This window comes from Schistocerca gregaria, chromosome 2 (assembly GCF_023897955.1).
Source record: "Schistocerca gregaria isolate iqSchGreg1 chromosome 2, iqSchGreg1.2, whole genome shotgun sequence".
In the NCBI taxonomy this organism is placed as follows: domain Eukaryota; kingdom Metazoa; phylum Arthropoda; class Insecta; order Orthoptera; family Acrididae; genus Schistocerca; species Schistocerca gregaria.
Genome location: NC_064921.1, coordinates 538,050,758 through 538,074,116, shown reverse-complemented (window position 1 = coordinate 538,074,116; position 23,359 = coordinate 538,050,758). Strand labels below are relative to the sequence as shown.

Genomic DNA, 23,359 nt, shown 5'->3' with positions numbered 1-23,359 from the left:
TGAAACAGTCATTGTGTTAGATTACAAGTAATTGCATATTATTATTATTATTATTATTATTATTATTATTATTATTATTATTATTTTATCGCTAGACACTGTGTCTGATTTCATAAAAATCACCAACAGGAAAAACTGCAACCAGCCACACCTTTTGAATTAGAATTCGAAGTGAAGTTTCCATTGTAAACAAAACCACAGTTACACGAATTTACAGTACACAGCATGATTTTAAGGAGAAATGTTAATGGCAAACAACAACAGAAAAAGATTAGAGTCAACTAGAAAATTTAATCTTGATACGAGAACATTCACAATAATAACTTTTTGCATCAAGTTAAAACTGCACTCATGATTGGGATACAAACGTAGATTTTCACAGAATGAATGTTCTCTCTGCAATCGAGTATACACTTATTTGAAACTTTCAGGAAGATAAAAGGTGTAAAAGTGGGATGTGAGTTGTGTTCAGATAGCTCAGTCAGTAGAACACTTGCCTGCAAAGGTGAAGGTCTCATGTTTGAATCCCTGTCCAGCACATAGTGTTAATCTGCCTAGTGTTTTACTAATTGCGCTGTTGTAGCTCCCCCTATGAATCATCTCAAAGCTTCAACCTGGCACTGTTCACCTCCTTTTTTATCAGATCACAACCTTAATTGGAAAACAACATCCTAGATTTAAATAAGCACATTACTTAAGCAGTATTTGCAATATGAATGATTACTGTTAAAAATGAAGAAACTAAATTAGTCTGGATATTTGCATTTACTAATAAGTATTGGACTCATTTTTGGAGAAATATAACTTACAGTGACATTATATGTGAAATATAGAAGTGTGTTATGAGAATTACATGTGATGTTAATTCTAGAACATCCTGCATCGACCTTTTCCAAAAAGACTTTGTAATCTGATAACCATGTCATTAACAATATTGCATTTTTCCAAAAAAATGTGCAAAAGAAGCATTTAATCCTTGGATGAAAAAAAAAAAACCATCAGTAATGACTTCAATTCCACCAGTCATGCCACCTTGAAGACAGACAGAGGCACAACATGCAGAGCCCACTGGCACAGGTACTACTACTGCTACTACTTCTTGTCATCCTTCTTAGATCATTTTGACGTCTACCAGGACTTGCTGTCACAGATACGTGGACAGAGGAGAAATGTGAAGTCCTATAACCTGCAACCTGTGGATCCTTCTGCCATTGGCTCATATCCAGTTGCAGATCACCAGATTCCTGGGAAGTGACTATCCCAGGGGACCCCTTCTTGGTAAGAGATGGGGGAGGGTGTTGCTCCTCTGGCTGGGGGCTGGAGACTGACGTTCCTGGTCAGTTGAGAGTTAATACACCCAAAGTGGTGGGGATGGGGGGGGGGGCGAGGTTGTCCAGGAAATGGTAGGAGGAGGGTACCTAACCACCAGGGGAACAGACATACTTGAGTGGCCCAACAGAATGTATATGACCAAACACAGTACAACAGAGATACTGCTTTGCATGGATTCCCCAAGTCCTTGACAGGATTCAAGAAGTATGTGGCACCAGATGCCCCTGCACAGGTCAAGCAATTCTTGCAAAATATGGGATGGGGGATGATGGTTTACAGGCATGCAGCTGGTGGTTCCAGTGGGTACAGATCAGGCACATTTGCTGGCCACCCCTTAAATTAACCACACCAAATCCTTAAGTAATCATGCTGAACCTGTGGTGATGTGGGACAAAGGTACATGAAGAAGAAGGAGAATTTTGTGACCCGTGCATAAATACCTTTTGTGACATACCTCCAGAAAACTACCAAGGACCTGTCAAATCCATGCCATCCGGAATTGGTACTGTATTGCATTCTAAAGGTGCACCAACACACTTGCTTATTAAATGTCTTTTGTGTAAGTGGTATGGTTTTCGACTGAACTGAAAAGGTTTCTGTTGGTGACTACTACTACTCTACTGTAGGGTATCTTCACAGAACTCTTAAAATAAACATTTTACATTATTTTATATAATATTAGCCCTCCATTAATATAATATTTCATAAAGTTAAGTCATTTTACTGTATTGCACTTAAATGTACACTACTGGTCAAAAGTTTTCAATCAAGCATGATCAAAACTATACACTCTATCTCACTGTACTGACACGCAGCACAAACTAAATAGACCAATGAAATAAGTATTTTCTCTCTATCTTTAAGCACAATATAATACAGTCTAGATTTAGCCTCTTTAAAATATTCACCTTTTACCCTCAGAAGAGCTGCACAAACTCTTGGCACTCAGGATATAAGATTTTCTGGTGTTTTTACAGATATTGCAGTTCAAGAAGTGCATAAATTATTCCATCTACCTTCAGCATTCAATGGGCTCATTTTTCTGACCTCCCTGTCAATCTCAACCCGTAAGAGTTTAATGGGATTTAAATCATGTAACTGACATGGCCAAATCACAATCTTCAATTCTCTACATTTTCCTTTCTACTGACATATGTGCCGCACAATTTAGAAGCATGTTTGAGACCTGCTGCAGAACAAACCCACAACCAGTAACCTTCTTGTCAGATGGAACTGCACTGTTGATCACTATCCTGTGACATTCTCCCTTCTTTAATGTTTCATTAATTCCCACTAGACCACTAACTTTATGCTAAAATATGAACTAAAGCAATCACCATAACCGGCCATTCACAATGCTTCAGTGCTAGTATCACACTCTTGTGCTAGTATCACACTCTTCATATGTTCTCCATGAAGTCAATGAACAAATATTCGACAATGGTTTCCAAATACTTCAAACTAACATTTGGCTTTAAATAACATCTTCGACCATTGCTGCATGGCCCAGTTTTTATGTTACTGTAGTCACTGTGATATTTCCATCTTATTTTGTTTGCATAACTAAGGTTTTTTGGTCACTATGCAGCCATTTAAACCTTTTTCATGAAGAGTAGGAGCATTAAAAGAAATTATACGATTGCTATTTGACTGACTAAAGCAATGACTTTTTCATAACAATTCCAATAAAGTTACACAAAATTTGTTCCAATATGCAATGAAAATACAAATTCTACAAATGTTATGCAACTGCTTTAGTTCCACACTGAACAAAAAAGTATGGTATCTACACTCCTGGAAATGGAAAAAAAAACACATTGACACCGGTGTGTCAGACCCACCATACTTGCTCTGGACACTGCGAGAGGGCTGTACAAGCAATGATCACATGCACGGCACAGCGGACACACCAGGAACCGCGGTGTTGGCCGTCGAATGGCGCTAGCTGTGCAGCATTTGTGCACCGCCGCCGTCAGTGTCAGCCAGTTTGCCATGGCATACGGAGCACCATCGCAGTCTTTAACACTGGTAGCATGCCGCGACAGCGTGGACGTGAACGTGAACCGTATGTGCAGTTGACGGACTTTGAGCGAGGGCGTATAATGGGCATGCGGGAGGCCGGGTGGACGTACCGCCGAATTGCTCAACACGTGGGGCGTGAGGTCTCCACAGTACATCGATGCTGTCGCCAGTGGTCGGCGGAAGGTGCACGTGCCCGTCGACCTGGGACCGGACCGCAGCGACACACGGATGCACGCCAAGACCGTAGGATCCTACGCAGTGCCGTAGGGGACCGCACCGCCACTTCCCAGCAAATTAGGGACACTGTTGCTCCTGGGGTATCGGCGAGGACCATTCACAACCATCTCCATGAAGCTGGGCTACGGTCCCGCACGCCGTTAGGCCGTCTTCCGCTAACGCCCCAACATCGTGCAGCCCGCCTCCAGTGGTTTCGCGACAGGCGTAAATGGAGGGACAAATGGAGACGTGTCGTCTTCAGCGATGAGAGTCGCTTCTGCCTTGGTGCCAATGATGGTCGTATGCGTGTTTGGCGCCTTGTAGGTGAGCGCCACAATCAGGACTGCATACGACCGAGGCACACAGGGCCAACACCCGGCATCCTGGTGTGGGGAGCGATCTCCTACACTGGCCGTACACCTCTGGTGATCGTCGAGGGGACACTGAATAGTGCACGGTACATCCAAACCGTCATCGAACCCATCGTTCTACCATTCCTAGACCGGCAAGGGAACTTGCTGTTCCAACAGGACAATGCACATCCGCATGTATCCCGTGCCACCCAACGTGCTCTAGAAGGTGTAAGTCAACTACCCTGGCCAGCAAGATCTCCGGATCTGTAGCCCATTGAGCATGTTTGGGACTGGATGAAGCGTCGTCTCACGCGGTCTGCACGTGGAGCACGAACGCTGGTCCAACTGAGGCGCCAGGTGGAAATGGCATGGCAAGCCGTTCCACAGGACTACATCCAGCATCTGTACAATCGTCTCCATGGGAGAATAGCAGCCTGCATTGCTGCGAAAGGTGGATATACACTGTACTAGTGCCGAAATTGTGCATGCTCTGTTGCCTGTGTCTATGTGCCTGTGGTTCTGTCAGTGTGATGTATCTGACCCCAGGAATGTGTCAATAAAGTTTCCCCTTCCTGGGACAATGAATTCACGGTGTTCTTATTTCAATTTCCAGGAGTGCATTTTGAGCAAGGAAAGGTCCACAGAAGTGGGATTAAGTTTTTAAAATCATCTACATCATGATGTAGGTTAGGGCCCCATGCATCACATGCTGCACACACTCACCCTGATGGGTTCCTCGTTTGCAAGTATTCAATTAATCCTTTGAGCGCAGCGCCTGTATCCTGTACGGGCGAGTGTCTACTGGTCACCTGAATGTCATTTAGTCTCTCTCAGAAGCCATTTCCTCGCTGGGTGTGGAGGTAGTTCATTGTTCTGGTACCAGAGGTCAGCGCTTACCAACTATCTCAAACTAGTGGCAACTGAGAAGCACAAGGTCAGAGTGTTTTGTAGTTCATTCACACTCATTTACAGAGGTAAAAATGTCATATACCAAACTGAGCGAGTCTGATATCTTGGATATTTTATATGGGGATCCGGGATCATATTTTGAAGATACTGACAGAGAGAGATCGTACTCTCCAGAAGAAAGTACAAGTGATGATTCAGGTATGTCTCTCTTCCAGTTTTTTGCAAAGTGATTAGTTTATTACCACATTTTGTATTGTAAGCATTGCTCACCACTTCTTTTCCATTTCTGATGTTTAACTATTGATGTATACATTTATTTCATCTAGACTGTGGTACAGACCACCAGTCTCCATCTGTGGTACTGGTACCTGGTGGTGTGCCTATCAACAAGGAAAGAGAGAAAGATTGGTCCGAAGTAGACGAACAACCACAATTGCCCATGTTCCAGGAAGAAGTCGTTATAGCCTCACATTTTCAAGATTACACTAATGAGTTTCAGTATTTTAGTTATTTCTTTTATGACTGCATGATTCAACACATAAAGAGTTAAATGAATTGGTACACTGGAAACACAATTGCAACAATGAGGCATAAAGGCAGTCTAAAAATGAACTCTGTGGGGCATAAATGGCCAGTGGTAAAATTGCATGAAATTTACTGGTGTTTCAGCATTATTTCACATATGTGCGTCCTTACATTGCCAGAAACCAATCATTATTGGCCACCAGACGTGTTTTTGCAGTCGGGATTTGTGGGTAAACCGGTGGGGCCATGATCAATTTTGTACTATATTGTCCATGTTACATTTGAAGGGCAAAGTAAAGCACAATCACTTCATAAAGTGAGGCCTTTTTTTGATTTCTCCATAAACAAATGTAAGAGTAGTTTTTATCCAGACATTAATCTTACAATAGATGAGGCAATGTGTCCTTTTCATGGCAGGATTGGCTTCAGGTGGTATATGAAAACAAACCCAATAAATACGGGATAAAACTGTATGCTCTCTGTGATTCAGGAATTAGATTCACGCAGGCTCTGCAGCAAGTATTGAAAACAGTATCCAGGGTCTTGTAGACAGGTGGTGTTCCGATTACATTGGCAAACAACACTGTATCTATATGGACAGATGCTACACTAGCCCCTCTCTCTTGGACATGCTGTGGCAAAATAAAACACTTGCAGTGGGAACAGTAATAAAAACAGGAAAGGTTTGCCACATCTATTCAAACCACTGTAACTAAAAAAAAAGGCAATCATTGACAACAATAAGAATAAAAGTGGTGTTGACATATAATATCAGCGCACCAGCTACTATCCCTATGCCCGAAAGACTGTGAAATGGTGGCAAAAACTAATTTTCCACGTTTTTATTTTGTCAGCCGTTGGCAGCTTCATCCTATACAAAGAGAAGACCAGAAAGAACATATCCCTAGTAGACTTTATGAGCACAGTGGCGATGAAACTGGCTGAAACTTTATCCTCACAAACTGAAATGACATTTGCATGCCATTTTCCAGAGAAAGTTCCATCTAGTGCAAATAAGGTGAATACAACTACATACTGCAAAGTCTGTTCAGATAGAGGAGAAAAAGAGATTGGTAAGCACATCATGAAGGAAAGTAGGTAGTGGTGCAAGATCTGCAATGTCAGTCATTGTGTCCCATGGTGCTTTCAGGATTACCAAACAAAAATTAATTACATCTGAACAACAGAAAATACTTTTAGACCTGGTTGTACTATTTTTGTGAATATAGAACGAGTAGTAATTGTGTCACTCGGCAGAGAGAACTTGTAAAACTTTTCTTCTTCGTGATTCTTATTGGTTTCTTCCTTCTAGATATGCCATTTGTTTTTAATATGTATTCTAAAATATATTTGCCTAACATAACTTATTTTTCCCTTTTGAATGTGTGAAAATCATATTCCTAACACATTTCTGCATTTTGCAGTTTGATTTCAAGGATCCTTTAAATATGTCATTTCACAGCCAAGTACTTGGCGGAAAGGGGGCAGTGTTCAAAGTGTTCAAAAAAATCTTAATTTTATGTTATGCTTTAGAACCTCAAAACTGACAGTAGAAGGTATAGCAGCACTGTAGCAAGTGGTTAGCATATCAGCCTGATATGCGAGCTTGAATCTTTTCGGATGCTTCTCAATTTTTTTAAATTTTTTAATCTGTTTTAATATGACTCTGATGATCATTTTTTTTCGGTTTGAAGCTTTGTGCAATTGATTTTAATTATTTTTTGCATTAATTTTGTTTTAATTTCTTCTAATTGATCATCATATATTTTTGTCTATGTTATTACATTCATTATTCCAAATTTTGTGCATTTATTTATAAGCCTTTCTTTCGTTTATATCTTTATCACCATTATTTTGTCCCTTGTACAACACAAATTTATTTTTTAAATATTTGTATGACAATTACTATCCAAAAAATATATATCCTGAACGAAATGAAAAATACATTTCTGACACCACTGCACAGCCTATATACATGGATTATTTCATCTTTTGTTTTTTAATCAACAGATCAGCATCTTCAAACATTTAGATATTGTGCCAGATAAATAAAAATTATAAAAAAATCATGAGCATAAATATTCCAAATGAAAACATGATACAAAGAAAAAAATACAAGCATTTGAAAACATTAATACAATGATTAAAATTAAGTAACAAAGGATTAGAAATTTAAAAAAATTCATTTAAACCAATTAACTGAAAAAAGTAGTGATGGTCAGTGAAAGCTGAAAGGCATAATCAGTCTTAAATGATGATGATGGTCATTTCAATAACTATTTAAAAATATAAAATTTTAAAGCACTTGATCAGACTCGAACTGTCAACTTTCTGCATGTGAGGCTAATTTGCTACCAACTACACTATATAATGCCACTACATGTCTAGGTCTCTAAGTTAAGGCTCCAGAACATCAAGCAAAAGATTTCTCTTGGTTACTTGCAAACAAGGACCAATGAAGGTGAACAGCTGCAGGGTGAGATACCTGGGACCCTAACCTACATTACCACATGGATTCTTTCAAAAGGTCAGTCCCACCTCTGGGGACCTGTCCTTGTAAGGGCAATACAAGTCATACCCAAGAATTGTACAAAAACTAATCCAAAAAGTGAACTGTCATTCTTGTTGGACACTATCAGGATACCTTCATGATACAGCTCAACTGTTCCATTCAATTTCCTTCTACATTTACTATAAAGAAATGAAATATCTAATTTCTCTTGGTTTATGAAAGGTACATATATTTTTTTAAAAGCAACCAGCACTCGAAGGCACATTTCCTCTGTGCCCCTTATATACCAGTATCTTGATGGTAAAACTTATTGCTTTTTATTTTTTTATTATTTCCATATTTGGGCATGATTTTATTAACTTCAACAATGGGTTTGACGTCCAAAACAGATAAACTCTAGGTTTTGAAAACTGTTTTGTTTCTGAAATTAATTAACACGTTACAGAGAGGGGAAGGCACTTGAATTCACTGCTTTGAGACCTACAATACTAACAGCAGAAATAACTAAAATTCCATTTGGAAAAGCAAAGTTGATACCAACATCACTGTAATGAATATAGCTATGACAGGAGACAACATCATGTAGAGAATATTTTCTTATATCCCTCTTGGTGAATACAGAATTACTATAAATAATGAGCACATCAAAATAAATGATTACACGAAATATCAATAAAAGTTAGCTTCATATTTACTGTAGAAAAATTACATTCCACTTTATCGTATACAGTGTATCATAGCTGTGATGTTTCTGACATTATTAAATAAATTAATTAAATTACACTATGAATTTCAGAATGATATAAATTCTTGAAGTATTCACTCTATCATTCTAGATAACCATTCACTTTATCAAGAAGGAAGTGGTATATTCTACAATCTATTCATCAAAATTTAATTGTTGCCTTTTGCATACTAACTATGTACCACTTGTCCAATTGACTAACTGCTAATTACAAAGCAGTTTACATTAACAAAGTCGTTGGGACATTTACCGCACACTGCATGTTGGCAAGTGGGAGCATTCAGCCCTTGTGAGGCCAATTGAGCTATTTGACTTAGAAGAGATGTCACCAGTCACAAAAACTGGGAATGGCTGGGAGAGTGGTGTGCTGGTCACATGCCATCCTCTTCGTCTGCCTTCCTCTTCATTTCCATGTCTATAGTGCAGCCCACATGTCATACAATATCTTGCATTTATGACACCCTTGGTCATTACCAGTGATTATTTCCCTAAATAGCTCTTCTGCTATTGATCCACTGATGTTGTTTGGTAACATGTTTCCTATGAGTTCCTCTCTTCTTGTTTCAGTGTGCCTCCATAGAGAACTGGTTTCTAATACTCTTCTCAACACATCTTCATTGATAACTCTGTCTCCCCACCTGATCTTTATTGCCCTTCTGTATCATCAAATCTCCAGGGCTTTTAGAACTATTCTCTCTTGTTCTCATATAGTCAAAGTTTCACCCCCATTTAGGGCCATACACTAAATAAATATTTTCATGGTCCATTTCATTACTACCAAGGCTGACATTCTTACTGGTGGGTAAGTTCTTCCTCAAATTAAATTCAATTTTCTGCTTCCCAAATAGGTAAATTTCTATATCATTCTAGCTCTTCTCTTCCAAATCTTACTCTTAAAGGTTCATACTCTTCTTCAGTACTGCCCACCATCGCTTTAGTCTTTTTCTTCTTTATTCCCATAGCATGCTGACAACAGAAAATCCTTTATATTGAGCTGAGGACCTTCTCTAGATCTTCCTTCTTCTCCATGACCACAGCAATATCATCTGCATATTAAAGCAAGTCTATCTTCTGCCCATTACTTTCAATCCCCACCCCAATAGTTTCATGAACTTTGTCTATAGCTTTCTGGATGCAAGCACTCAGTATACAAAGAGGGTGAGTAACAATACTTGCCTCATACCATTTCTAAGTTTTGCTTCTTGTTCTTGATCACATTCACTTCTTTCTGATAAAAACTGAGTGTTGCCAACACGTCTTTGCACTTTAGACCTGTTTTCTTGAGCACTCTTGAACATCTCCTGCCAGATAACATTATCAAATGCCTTTTCATGTTTGCAAAGACAATGTGAGTTAGTTTTGTACTCTGTATTTGCCTTTCAATAAGAAGCCTCAATGCCAGAATCACCTCTCTTGTTCCTAATCCCCTCCTGGATCCAACCTGATATTCACTCACCATATCCTCCACCATCTCTTCAATTCTCCTTAGAATTATCTTCACGAAAATTTTTTGTAGATGCGATATGTTTAAGATTCAGTACTGTTAACATTTTGTAGCTGCCACCTTTTCGGTGTAGGAATCGTGATACATTTCTGTAAGTTGGTTGGCATCTCTCCCTAATGAGTTTCAGCAGCATCATTTTCATGCCATCACCAACTCTCTTGATTACTTCTGCAGAAATGAAACCAATACACACTGCTTTGGTCTCCTGTGGATCTTCAAAAGCTTTCACAAATTATTCTTGAAGAATGTTGTCTCTTTAGTCATCTTCATCTGCTTCCTCTTCTTATCCTATTACCTCCTGCAAAATAGGTGTTGTGTCATACAATGTAACCTTTCTATCTCTCCACTACATCTCCACCAAACATCATTTTTTGCTCTATGTCTTCTATTGTGACCGAGAGTGTTGTTTTGCATTTGTTAAAAAATATGATCGCTGAATGAGAATTTCACTCTGCAGCGGAGTGTGCGCTAATATGAAACTTCCTGGCAGATTAAAACTGTGTGCAGGACCAAGACGGCCAGCAAGTTTCATATCAGCACACACACCGCTGCAGAGTGAAAATCTAATTCTGGAAACATCCCCAGGCTGTGGCTAAGCCATGTCTCCAAAATATCCTTTCTTCCAGTAGTGCTAGTTCTAAAAGGTTCGCAGAAGAGCTTCTGTGAAGTTTGGAAGGTAGGAGGTGAGGTACTGGCAGAATTGAAGCTGTGAGGATGGGTCGTGAGTCGTGCTTGGGTAGCTCAGCTGGTAGAGCACTTGCCTGAGAAAGGCAAAGGTCCCGAGTTCGAGTCTCAGTCCGGCACACAGTATTAATCTGCCAGGAAGTTTAATATGATCACTGTTCTGTAGGCTATAGCAATTTTTTCATTCCACATATTTTCTTCCATTTCTCTATACATTTCCTCATAAAATCTTTCTTTTGTTTTCCTCACCAATAAATCTTTTCCTCGCCAATAAATCTATGGGGAGCACTTAAAGACGTAAGTCGAAACAAGGCGCCGGGAGTAGACAACATTCCATTAAAACTACTGATAGCCTTGGGAGAGCCAGTCCTGACAAAACTCTACCATCTGGTGAGCAAGATGTATGAGACAGGCGAAATACCCTCAGACTTCAAGAAGAATACAATTATTCCAATCCCAAAGAAAGCAGGTGTTGAACGATGTGAAAATTAGCGAACTATCAGTTTAATAAGACATGACTGCAAAATACTATCACGAATTCTTTATAGATAACAGGAAAAACTGGTAGAAGCTGACCTTGTGAAGATCAGTTGGGATTTCATAGAAATGTTGGAACACAGGAGGCAATACTGATCCTACGACTTATCTTAGGAAATATATTAAGGAAAGGCAAACCTATGTTTCTAGCAGTTGTAGACTTAAGAGAAAGCTTTTGACAATGTTAACTGGAATACTCTCTTTCAAATTCTGAAGGTGGCAGGGGTAAAATACAGGGAGCGAAAAGCTATTTACAATTTGTACAGAAACCAGATGGCAGTTATAAGAGTCGAGGGTCATGAAAGGGAAGCAGTGGTTGGGAAGGGAGTGAGACAGGGTTGTAGCCTCTCCCCAATGTTACTCAATCTGTATATTGAGCAAGCATTAAAGGAAACAAAAGAAAATTTCAGAGTAGGAATTAAAATACATGGAGAAGAAATAAAAACTTTGAGGTTCGCCGATGACATAGTAAATCTGCCAGAGACAGCAAAGGACTTGGAAGAGCAACTGAACGGAATGGACAGTGCCTTGAAAGGAGGATACAAGATTAACATCAACAAGAGCAATATGAGGATAATGGAATGTAGTCAAATTTAATCGAGTGACGCTGAGGGAATTAGCAAATGAGACGCTTAAAGTATTAGATGAGTTTTGCTATTTGGGAAGCAAAATAACTGATGATGGTCGAAGTAGAGAGGATATAAAATGTAGACTGGCAATGGCAAGGAAAGCGTTTCTGAAGAAGAGAAATTTGTTAACATTGAGTATAGATTTAAGTGTTAGGAAGTCGTTTCTGAAAGTATTTGTATGGAGTGTAGCCATGTATAGAAGTGAAACATGGACGATAAATAGTTTGGACAAGAAGAGAATAAAAGCTTTCAAAATGTGATGCTACAGAAGAATGCTGAAGATTAGATGGGTAGATCACATATCTAGTGAGGAGGTATTGAATAGAACTGGGGAGGAGAGAAATTTGTGGCACAACTTGACTAGAAGTAGTGATCGGTTGGTAGGACATATTCTGATGCATCAAGGGATCACCAATTTAATACTGGAGGGCAGCTTGGAGGGTATAAATCTTAGAGGGAGATCAAGAGATGAATACACTAAACAGATTCAGAAGGATGTAGGTTGCAGTATATGCTGGGAGATGAAGAAGCTAGCACAGGATAGAGTAGCATGGAGAGCTGCATCAAACCAGTCTCTGTACTGAAGACCATAACTGATGAAACACAGGTTAATTATAAATAAACTTTCACTACTTGTGAGATCCTCCATGAAAAATGAGTGACAGTAGGGCAATGAAACTTTGTAGAAACATTTGTAAGGACATGCAGAAACCACAGAAATAAACACATTTTAATTTCCACGTGAGAAAGTATGACTTGTTCTTTGCACATTACGTTTAGGTTCCAGGTTACAAATGTTGCTAACTGTGACAACCATCTGCATCAACAACAGCATGAAATTGCACTAGAGATATCATTTCACAATTTTTCACAGCACTTTTTGAATGGTGGCCATGGAATGTTCATCACCATGACACTGCTTGAATATTGCACACTGCAGCCAGCATTTTCAGTCATGGCAACAGTAACTTCTTCAACAATTTGTGGTGCAGTTGGCCATTGGCAATTCCCAAATCACCACTAATGAGAAATTCCAAGTCATGTTTTCAACCCCAGTCAGAAAAAGGACCTCTACACATTCCTTTAATGTGTTGAGACTCACAAAGAACAACCACACTATTGTTGCGGTTTTGATAAAACAGCTGTACGAGTAAAGCCTGGCGCACTTTGTTGACTATCTGCAACTGTAATCCAAACTGATGTTTGTGTTTCAGCTCTATACCACAGTATCAGTACTGGTGATTAACATTACTAACAGTGCAAATCTTGCAGCGCACAGTCTGAAAATAATTCCCATAAAGTTGGGTATCCATATGGTAAATAGGTTTCTGTCTACACTGGCTCAAGTAGCAAAAGTTTAATTATAACCATCCCGTATAAGCCACACAATCATGTCAATGTTCGGTATGATATGTTTTGTGGAACATTCACATATGTTGAAATTCTTCATACCCATTATGTTCAACTGCACACTCAGAATAAAAGTGTCTGCTGCAAAATGTACCAATCTCAAAGTTTGTAAAAACAGAAGCAAGAATTCTTGAGTCCAATACTCTGTCTTCTTCCAAGCAGTAGTGTATTTTTATCACAAAAATACCTTACTAATATAGTCCTCACCTCTTAAAATGTGTATCGTTGTTTTAAAAATGTGTACTCACACTCCCCAGCAGTGTGAAACTGCTGGCCTCCAAACAACCTGTCTGTGCGCTAGACACACTGGACTTGCGAACTTGGAGTTATGATTTGGAGTGTGTTTTCATGTGAAAGCAGGAGCACTCTTATGGTTATCCCACACACGTGGGCCACAAATTTGTATGCCAATGTGGTGGTGATCAGACTTGATAAGCTGACATTCAAGAACAGCATTCCAGGGGGTATTTTCCAGCTGTATAATGGTTGTTCACATACATGTTGCCTTGGACTGTTCAGCCACTGCTTGTATTCAACATTGTGGCAGTTAAATCGGTTATTAATGTAATAGCATTCACATTTGCAATGGCTTATCTCACACTTACATTAACCTGTGATCTAGCAATGTTAATACTTAAATATGTTACCAGGAGTTCCGCTCAGGCAGCTGTAGTGAGTGCATTATTGTGTCAAGCGCTCCGCTGTTACAGAGAGGTGTGTTTTTCCAGTGGTGTGCACACAACTAAGCAGATTGTCGTGTTGCTATTTTAACAGTGACATATAAAGTTTTTACACACAGCTGCGTGCACCAGGATGGGCAAAGGCACACACAAGGTGAAGAGGAGGAACTTATGTCAATAGAAGGCACCTTGCAAGGGCAACTTCCACAGACTGAGGAAAGCTCGGCTGCCATGGATGTACTGCTGAGGATAACACCACTCATTATGACTGGGAAGATGAGTCACAGCTTAGGGACATCCTGAAGTTCACTGAGCAGGTGTTCTACATCCAATACGAAGATGAGAACTGGATGGAGCGACTTGGTGCCATGGAAGAAACTGTAACTGGTAAAATAGGCATGAAGTGTCTAGGTAATGACATTCTTCTCAATGTGGAAGTTGAATCCTGGAGCAACTACGAGATGCTCTTGCCTCTACAGGACAAATAAATTGTCCCCGCATTGGAGAACTTGCTGCAGCAGAAGAAGAAGAAGAAGAAGAAGAAGAAAACTCCAGTCAAGGTACTCCTGGGAGGATTATCCTGGCTGTGGAATGAAGACATGGTCCAGAAAGGAGCTCTGCAGGTTGGATTCAGAGAAGTGGCAGTCTGGCTACACAACAGGACCAACAAGCAGAAACCACCACTGTTCACCTTAGTGGTGCATGTAGCAGGAATCAGCAGCAGAAAAAGACAGTTGATGCCATCTTTGAGGTGCATAATCTGCTAGGACCTCTACCCCTGGGATTGGACACCAAGACTCAAAGTGTTAGGTATCAAAGAGGAACGCATGTGGTAACAGACTTCCGCAATAAGCCAAAATGTCTAAAAATGTCTAAATTTGTGCCAGCAAACATGCCAGTCACAACTACACATTGGAGGAGGAGGAGGAGGAGGAGGAGGAGGAGGACAAGCCAACATGTGCTGGTGGTGGTAGGCCTCGTGGCAAATTTGTATGGCTGTGAAGCCTTCACAGGCAGTAGCAACACCACAAAGGGAGTGCCTGGCACCGCACAGACCAAACCAACAAAAGCTGGCCAAACTAAGAAGAAACACCAAAGACGACGAAAAAGATGCAGAAAAGTCATGGCTTCAGCCCTTGTGGCAAGCAGAGGTGTGCCTGCAGTGGCCTCCACTCCCATGCAGCTGGAGGGCCCCTCCACCAGTGAGTGGTGGACATGGGGGGGGGGGGGGGGAGGGGGCGGGGGGGGGTAGCCAGCTGCCCAGTGCAGGATCGAGGCAGTCTGCATTAGCACACTATGATGCACAAAATGCTGCAGTGGCAGAAGGTGGCACAACCACCCCCAGCAACACAGACAACCGGCACATCAACATCAGCGCCACCCTAGAAGAGGCCAAGTCATGCTTTTAGAGGCTGCCTGCCCCCTGCTGAAGGAGGCATACCATCATTGGCCACCAATGGAGTCATGACCATGCCAAACAGGCACACACCTGCTTGCCTCATTGTCCTCCCAAACAGAACACAAGGTTTGCCAGACAACATAAGTGTCAATGGATATTTGTGATGAACATCCTGAGAAGAGGTCCACAGAGGTGCAGATGTGCAAGGTAATGAACATGTTCAACTTTCTGATGAGCCCTCTCAAGAGCTCGGTGAATTTAACAGAAAGGATGCGTATTATTGCTAGAAATCCTGGAATAATACTTAAAGTAACAACACCAGCAGCTCTAGCTAGGGTTTTTGGAGGTTTCTCCTTGGGCATAAGGTTAATGCCAGAGCTGTACCTCAAGTGGCCTCTCAAAAAATTCCAGAACTTTGTCCACAAAATTTTTCTATGCCTACTTTTTACTTATTGTGCATAGTCTCATTCAAAATACTCTCCTCCACAACTGATACACCACCCCCAATGCCATTTCCACTTCTGGAAGCAGTCTTGGTATGCCTTTTGTTGCATCACGCAAAGTACTGTCTGCATTCTTTTTTTTTTATCATTGCAAATCTTCATCGTTTCAACATCTCAACATTATAACAATAGACCCATGTCTCATCACCAGTTATGATTCTCTTAAGACCTCTTGTTCTCATTCATGAGATCCAAAACCTCTTCACAGATAGCGAGGCAACGTCTTCTGGTCGTGACTCATTAGCAATGGGACCAACTTGGTGGCAACATTATGCATTCAAAGATGCTGTGTCATGAATTCAGCTGAAATGTTAAATTCTTCTGCAATCTCTCAGTCAGTCAGTCAGTCAGTCAGTCTTCGATTGGCACACACATTCCTGATGTGAGTGTTGTCAGTAGATGAAGCGCGTCCTGTACGAGGGTCAACTTTAACTGCTGTCTTGCCATTTTTAAGCCTTGTGAACCAGACATAACACAGAGTATGGCTTACGCACTCATCACCATACACTTCCTGCATCATTTGGTGTCTCTCTGTAGACATTTTTTTCAGTGTGATGCAAAATTTAATGCAGATACCGCGCTGCTCTAACTTTACCATCTCAAAGTTCGCAAACATTGTGACACAACATTCTACTCAATACAGCTATGAACAGTAACTAACAGACATATAACAATGAAACTTCCAGCAATTATACATCAAACACAGGGGTGCGCAGGGACGCCAACTGCATTTCACTCCGACACAGCATTGGTGCAAAATTACAAATTTTCCGGAATTTTTTGAACAGACATCATATGTTACCTATAAAACTGTATTCCCAGTGTATTTGCTATGCCTGCACTATCCAATCAAAAGTATCATGTCACCTATCAATGGACGTTAACATAGGGTGTGTCCACCCTCCACATTTATTATGGCTTGAACTATGCTGGGGTCACATTCAGTGAGGTGTCTGAATGTCTATGGAGGAATGGCAGCCCATTATCCCTCAAGAGCTGAAGGTGTTCCATTGGGTTCATATTTGGAATGTTACTGTCCACAAACGATTGCTTCACAGATTATTGTCCACAAACCATTGCTTCACAGATTATTGTCCACAAACCACTGCTTCACAGATTATTGTCCACAAACCATTGCTTCACAGATGCTGCTTTATACAGAGCGCATTGCCATGCTGATACAAACAATTATCTTCTCTGAACTGATCCTCTACCGCATGCAGTATGAAAATCTGTAAAATATGTTCATATCCTTCTGCATTTAGCATTTTCTTAAGCACAATATGGGGACCACACCTTAACTATCAAAAACGCCCCCAAATCATAACCCAAGACCATCTCTGTCCTTCACTTTGGCACTAACCATCAGATTGCCATAGGTAAAACATGATTAATCACTCCAAATCACACATTTCCAGTCATCCACTGTCCTGTGGTGCAGCTCTTTATACCACCTCAAATGTTGCTTAGCACTGGCTACAAAAATGTGTGTCTTATGGGGAGTTGCTTCACCATTGTACCCCATTCTTTTTAATTCTCTATGCATAATCATTGTGTAAGCTGGAATGCTGGTAGATTTTTGGAACTCACAAGTGATTCCTTCCAATGATTTCATGCAATTTTTTTACAACCAACCTCTGCAATACATTGACGGTCCCTGTTTGCTGGTGTGCACAAGGTCTGCCTCGTCCTTGTTTAACCATGGTTCTTCTTTCATGTTCCAGACTTCACAATCACATCACCAACAGTTGACTTGTGCAGCTTGAGAAAGATTTATTACTCAGATGACATACAATGACTAAACAACATTCAAAGTCGTTGAGCTCACCTGACCAACCCTTCTGCTGTTTTCGCTTCTTTACTGAGAACACAATAGACCCCACCTTCTTTTGTACTGACAGTTCTGCCTTTCATGGCATCTAGTGGTCAATTCCAGATGGAGCTGACTATGGCATTTAGATCTCTATCCGCTTCGTACTTTGATGGCCATTCGAACAGCAACACCAGCAGAGAAGAAAATCTTGAAATTTTAATTAGTGGTTGTATACAGTATAGCACAAAGAATAAATGATTAAATTGGAAGGTGATGTTATGGTATGTGTGAAATTTATTATATAGAGCTTCCATCTCTAGCAGCAACAACAGCTCGAACCCGGCTGGGTATCAAAAGTCAAACGGAACTTCAACTCAATGCCAGAGTTCATCAGTATTAGTGGTTGGCAAGTGGTGGTATGCCAGTTTCTTGGCAACACTTGACTGTTGGTTTGAGTGGCTGAGAGGTATGAGAACATCGTGAACAGGACAACAGCTGAACATTCTTTCTATTGAGGCAGGTCAGAATAGCATGGGCAACATGTAGTTTTGCATTATCTTTCTGGAAGAGTATGTCATGGAGGCCTAAAATATAGGGCACAGACAATGGTCTTAACACATTAGGAATGTAACGGCTGATGTCTAAATTACCAGTTATGTGGACCGAAGGTGATCATATTGCATACTCAATGGCAGTTCATACTATCACATCATGTGCTGGAGCCATACGATTATGAAAAATGCACATTGTCAACTTTTGTTCTCCTCAGAGCCTCCACATATGGGTACGTCCAATTTGATGCTGTACGCACAACAAGGACTCATCTGATAGGACAACAAGGTGGTACTACAATGTCATTGATATTGTTGGATGCACCACTGTTGTTGCATGTCTCTCTGTTGCCACCTAAAGCAAGCTGCAACAAAGGTTGCTATTCTGACAGTCCTTGTCAATACTTGACTTGTTGCCAATAAACCCATTTCCTGACTCAAGGTATGTGACATCACTGTACGATTCTGCATGGTCAAGTGAATCTTGGAACATATTTTTAGCTCAAACTTGAGGTATTTCGAACAGAATGACCTTCTCAAAGCCAACCAGCGTGGATTCCAAAAACATCAATCTTGTGAAACCCAAGTTACACTTTTCTCACATGATACACTGAAAGCTTTGTATCAAGGCACTAAGGTAGATGCAGTATTTCTTAGTTTCTGAAAAGCATTTAACTCAGTACCACACCTGCACTTACTGTCAAAAATATGATCATATGGGGTATCAAGTGAAATCTGTCACTGGATTGAGGACTTTTTTGTAGGAAGGATGCAGCATGTTATCTCGAATGGAGAGTCATCATCAGACATTGGAGTTACTTCAAGGTGTGCCCCAGGGAAGTGTGTTGGGGTCCTTGCTGTTTATGTTGTATATTAATGACCATGGAAAGAATATTAATAGTAACTTCAGACTTTTTGTAGATGATGAAGTTATCTGTAATGAAGTACTATCTGAAAGAACCTGCATAAATATTCACTCAGACACTGATAAGATTTCAAAGTGGTGCAAAGATTAGCAACTTGCTTTAAATGATTGGAAGTAAAAACTGAGTACTTCACAAAATTAAAATAAAATAAAATAAAAAAATAATGTAGTATCTTATGACTATAATATCAATGAGTCACTGTTATAACCAGCCAGTTCATACAAATGTTTGGGTGTAATGTCTGTAGGGATATGAAATGGAATTGTCAAATGGGCGGGGATATACAGAGAAGGGCAGCACAGATGCTCACAGGTTTTCTTGATCCGTGGGAGAGTATCACAGAGGTACTGAAGGAACTGAACTGGAAGACTCTTGGAGAAAGACATAAACTATCCCAAGAAACTCTATTAATAGAGTTTCAAGAGCCAGCTTCAAATGATGATTCTAGGAATATACTATAATCCCTTCAGTATCAATCACATAGGGATCATGAGGATAAGACAGAATAATTACAGCATGCATTGATGTATTCAAACAATCATTCTTTCCGCACTCCATATGTAGATGCAATGAGAAGAAAACCTAATAACCGGTAAAGTCGATGTAGAACAACGGGTGTGTCCTCCGTGGCACTACTCATGTTGGGCCATTTAGATCCTGCATGGCGGTGAACAAGGTCTTCCTGAACCCATCGATTCTATGTTCACTTAACAGTTGTGGGAGACCAACCAAAATAATCAATGATCACAGGATGATGAACTGCAATCTCAACATGCCACAATCATCAAATTCCGACACATGCTGACAGATGTTTTTGTTTCTTACATGAGGCATAACACAATGCAACTGCATAATTTTTTCTTACACACAGAATGTAGATAATCGTTACTCCTAACTATTTCATGTACTTACACTGAAAGCAAAATGAGGATAATGAAATGTAGTCGAATTAAGTCAGGTGATGCTGAGGGAATTAGATTAGGAATTGAGACACTTAAAGTAGTAAAGGAGTTTTGCTATTTGGGGAGCAAAATAACTGATGATGGTTGAAGTAGAGAGGATATAAAATGTAGACTGGCAATGGCAAGGAAAGCATTTCTGAAGAAGAGAAATTTGTTAACATTGAGTATAGATTTAAGTGTCAGGAAATCGTTTCTGAAAGTATTTGTATGGATTGTAGCCATGTATGGAAGTGAAACAAGGACGATAAATAGTTTGGACAAGAAGAGAATAGATGCTTTTGAAACGTGATGCTACAGAATAAAGCTGAAGATTAGATGAGTAGATCACATAACTAATGAGGAGGTATTGAACAGAATTGGGGAGGAGTTTGTGGCACAACTTAACAAGAAGAAGGGACCAGTTGGTAGGACATGTTCTGAGGCATCAAGGGATCACAAATTTAGCATTGGAGGGCAGTGTGGAGGGTAAAAATCGTAGAGGGAGACCAAGAGATGAATACACTAAGCAGATTCAGAAGGATGTAGGTTGCAGTAGGTACTGGGAGATGAAGAAGCTTGCACAGAATAGGGTAGCATGGAGAGCTGCATCAAACCAGTCTCAGGACTGAAGACCACAACAACAACTACAACAACACGGAAATTCAAATCAGCTGCATATACAAGCATGTAGTACACCTAATGCCAGTTTAACATTTGTTGTATGCAACCTTCACTGTGATGCAATATTATCCATCAGTGTATGTTCCACTTCTCGTTTTTTCTAAGAGACATATTCTGTCATTGAGATAACTGAAGCTTCGATTTAGCATTCTATCCTATTCATCATTAAGAAGTCATGGCAAAAATTTGTATAGACTTTGTTTGACAAAATTTTGCAACAAGTGTAATACATTGATTAATATCACAAGCACTGTGGACACTCGTGTATGGTTTACCAAAGCTGCAGATTACATAACAGCTATACAGATATGTTTAGTGATGCAAATTATCTTATGACTTTTTCTGAGTGTATGTGATATCCCAGTATAAGGACACCAACAATGGAAATGTACTGAAAGAGAAGGCAAGGATGATAACATCTACCACCTCCCAAGCGTGATGCTCATAGCCACATAACGTTCAATGGTGACAGTTTTTAGTGGCAGTCTTGGATTTCAGTTCACTGTTGTTCTAAATAAATGAGATTAAATGGTAAGTTTACCACACAGTATGGTCATGTTGAAATTTTAACCAGTTTAATACCGACTATGTGTCTTTGATCAATTTCACATATTATGAATATGTTAATTCAGCAAGCAACCAATTCATATATCAGACCTCAAAGAATGTATGTAGTGCTAACTAGTTACAATAGTTGCCAACTTAATCACTCATGTACATTATACTAATGTTAAGGACTTAGTAGTAGCTTGTATTTTAAATCAGCACAGTGAAACCACACGTGGCACAGAATAAAGTACATACTGGTACCTGCCACCACTCTTAACAGTGTGGTTATGTTTGGAAACACATGTCTAGCTCAATTTCACATAAATATGCATTTACACCACTAAAAATTACAATTTTTTGGCATAACTTCAGCAATAAAAGGTCATGTGTGAAGCATATTGCAAATTAAATGAATTTTTAAACTAAAACGGATATCTCTTCAAGAGAGTTTCAGAAGCCAAAGAAAATTATATCACTGGGTAGTGTTTAATATGTTAAATCACTCCCAGTCATTATTACTTATTGTTTGTTATGCAAATATAAGAGTAAGGTGGAAAACAATTTCAACAGTCTGTCAGTTTTGTTGTAGAGGGAAATTAATTGAAACCTGGACAACAATTTCAATCTTGTTTATGTGCCTGTTGACCATTCAGTATCTCAACAATGTGGTAAGTTGTTACCTTTATCCCTTCCACTATTTGTATTCCACTGAGGACTTACCATTAGTTATCATACAGTGTTTCTTGAAATTACAGTCACTAATACACTTAAACAGGAATTATTTTATGTGTAGTTAAGACTCACCATTAACACATTATGTTTAATAACAAAATAAAATAAATGTTTAAGACACAAGCTTCATATAATAACAAAACAAATAATATCCAAACAAATGTTGCAATGATTTAATACTGAGCCAATTCCATGTTTAGGGTTAAACTTTCTGGAACATTTGGTCCTATTTATACTCAAAAACCCTAATCAAAACTTCATTTCTGAGGCCTGTTGCTAATCCTGAATAGATGAGTTTTCGCTGGTGATCTCTACACTACCTGGACACAGAACTCTGGTCTCTGAGTATAGAGCTTCAGTGCGAATGCAGATTCCTGTCATCTGCATCATCTACCATATTGCAGTTAGTCCAAAAAATACGCAATGGTCTGTGCATGATAAACAATTATTTACTTATTTCTGGTTTTGAACCTTCAGCCAGCATGCAATGCAAAAGGCTGAAGTAGGAGCAGAATCAAGAAGTATTATCTTTTTGTGTTCTAGTGATATGTTGCAGCAGCCATAGTGTAGTTATGCAAGAAATAAAATACAAGCACCTTTGACCAACACACCCAGACAACTGGAGTTCAACATCCAGGCAGTATAGAGATTACTGGTTTTTGCATTAGTTCTTTGAGGTGAAATGGAGGTAAGTGGCTAGTGTCAGCAAAGCAAGCATAAAAAACTACCTAAAAACAATACAGAAGCTAACTTCCATGAGACAATCCCTCTAGTCTCTTTCTTTCTTGGATGACTAATTTTGGCTACTGATGTATATAAGTGCATTTATTACTGGTAACATGCTGAAAGAAGGCCAAAGAAATAACATTAAGGAATAACAACAATACATAATTACTAGACCTACCTCAATGATAGTGCAAGAAATGCCAAACCAAAGCAACATGCGGTAGTGAAGAAGTACGCCAGTGGCATGCTGTACTCCACATTGGGGAAAACTGAGAATGATGTGTTGGTGTAGTGGCCATAATACAAAATGCTATTGGTGAAAGAACCCTAAAATATTTACAAAATGTTATATAGTACATATGACTGGTGTTTTTCATAGTTATCTGCATAAATTAATACAAACTGCTACAACACAAAAGTCAAATGATGCTGTTGCATAAAGTGATATTCATAAACAAAAACTACACATAAGAAAGCACC

General features: G+C 39.7%; 1 protein-coding gene across 5 annotated transcripts in view; it reads right to left on the bottom strand.

The window, feature by feature from the left end:
* The window catches only part of LOC126330961 (transmembrane channel-like protein 5), a 246,360-nt gene that overhangs the window by 106,879 nt on the left and 116,122 nt on the right, over positions 1-23,359 (bottom strand). For all 5 annotated transcript variants that reach the window (XM_049996433.1, XM_049996434.1, XM_049996436.1 and 2 more), the window contains exon 8: positions 23,058-23,206. In XM_049996433.1, coding sequence (XP_049852390.1) covers positions 23,058-23,206 — 149 coding nt within the window. The remainder of the gene's footprint in view (positions 1-23,057; positions 23,207-23,359) is intronic.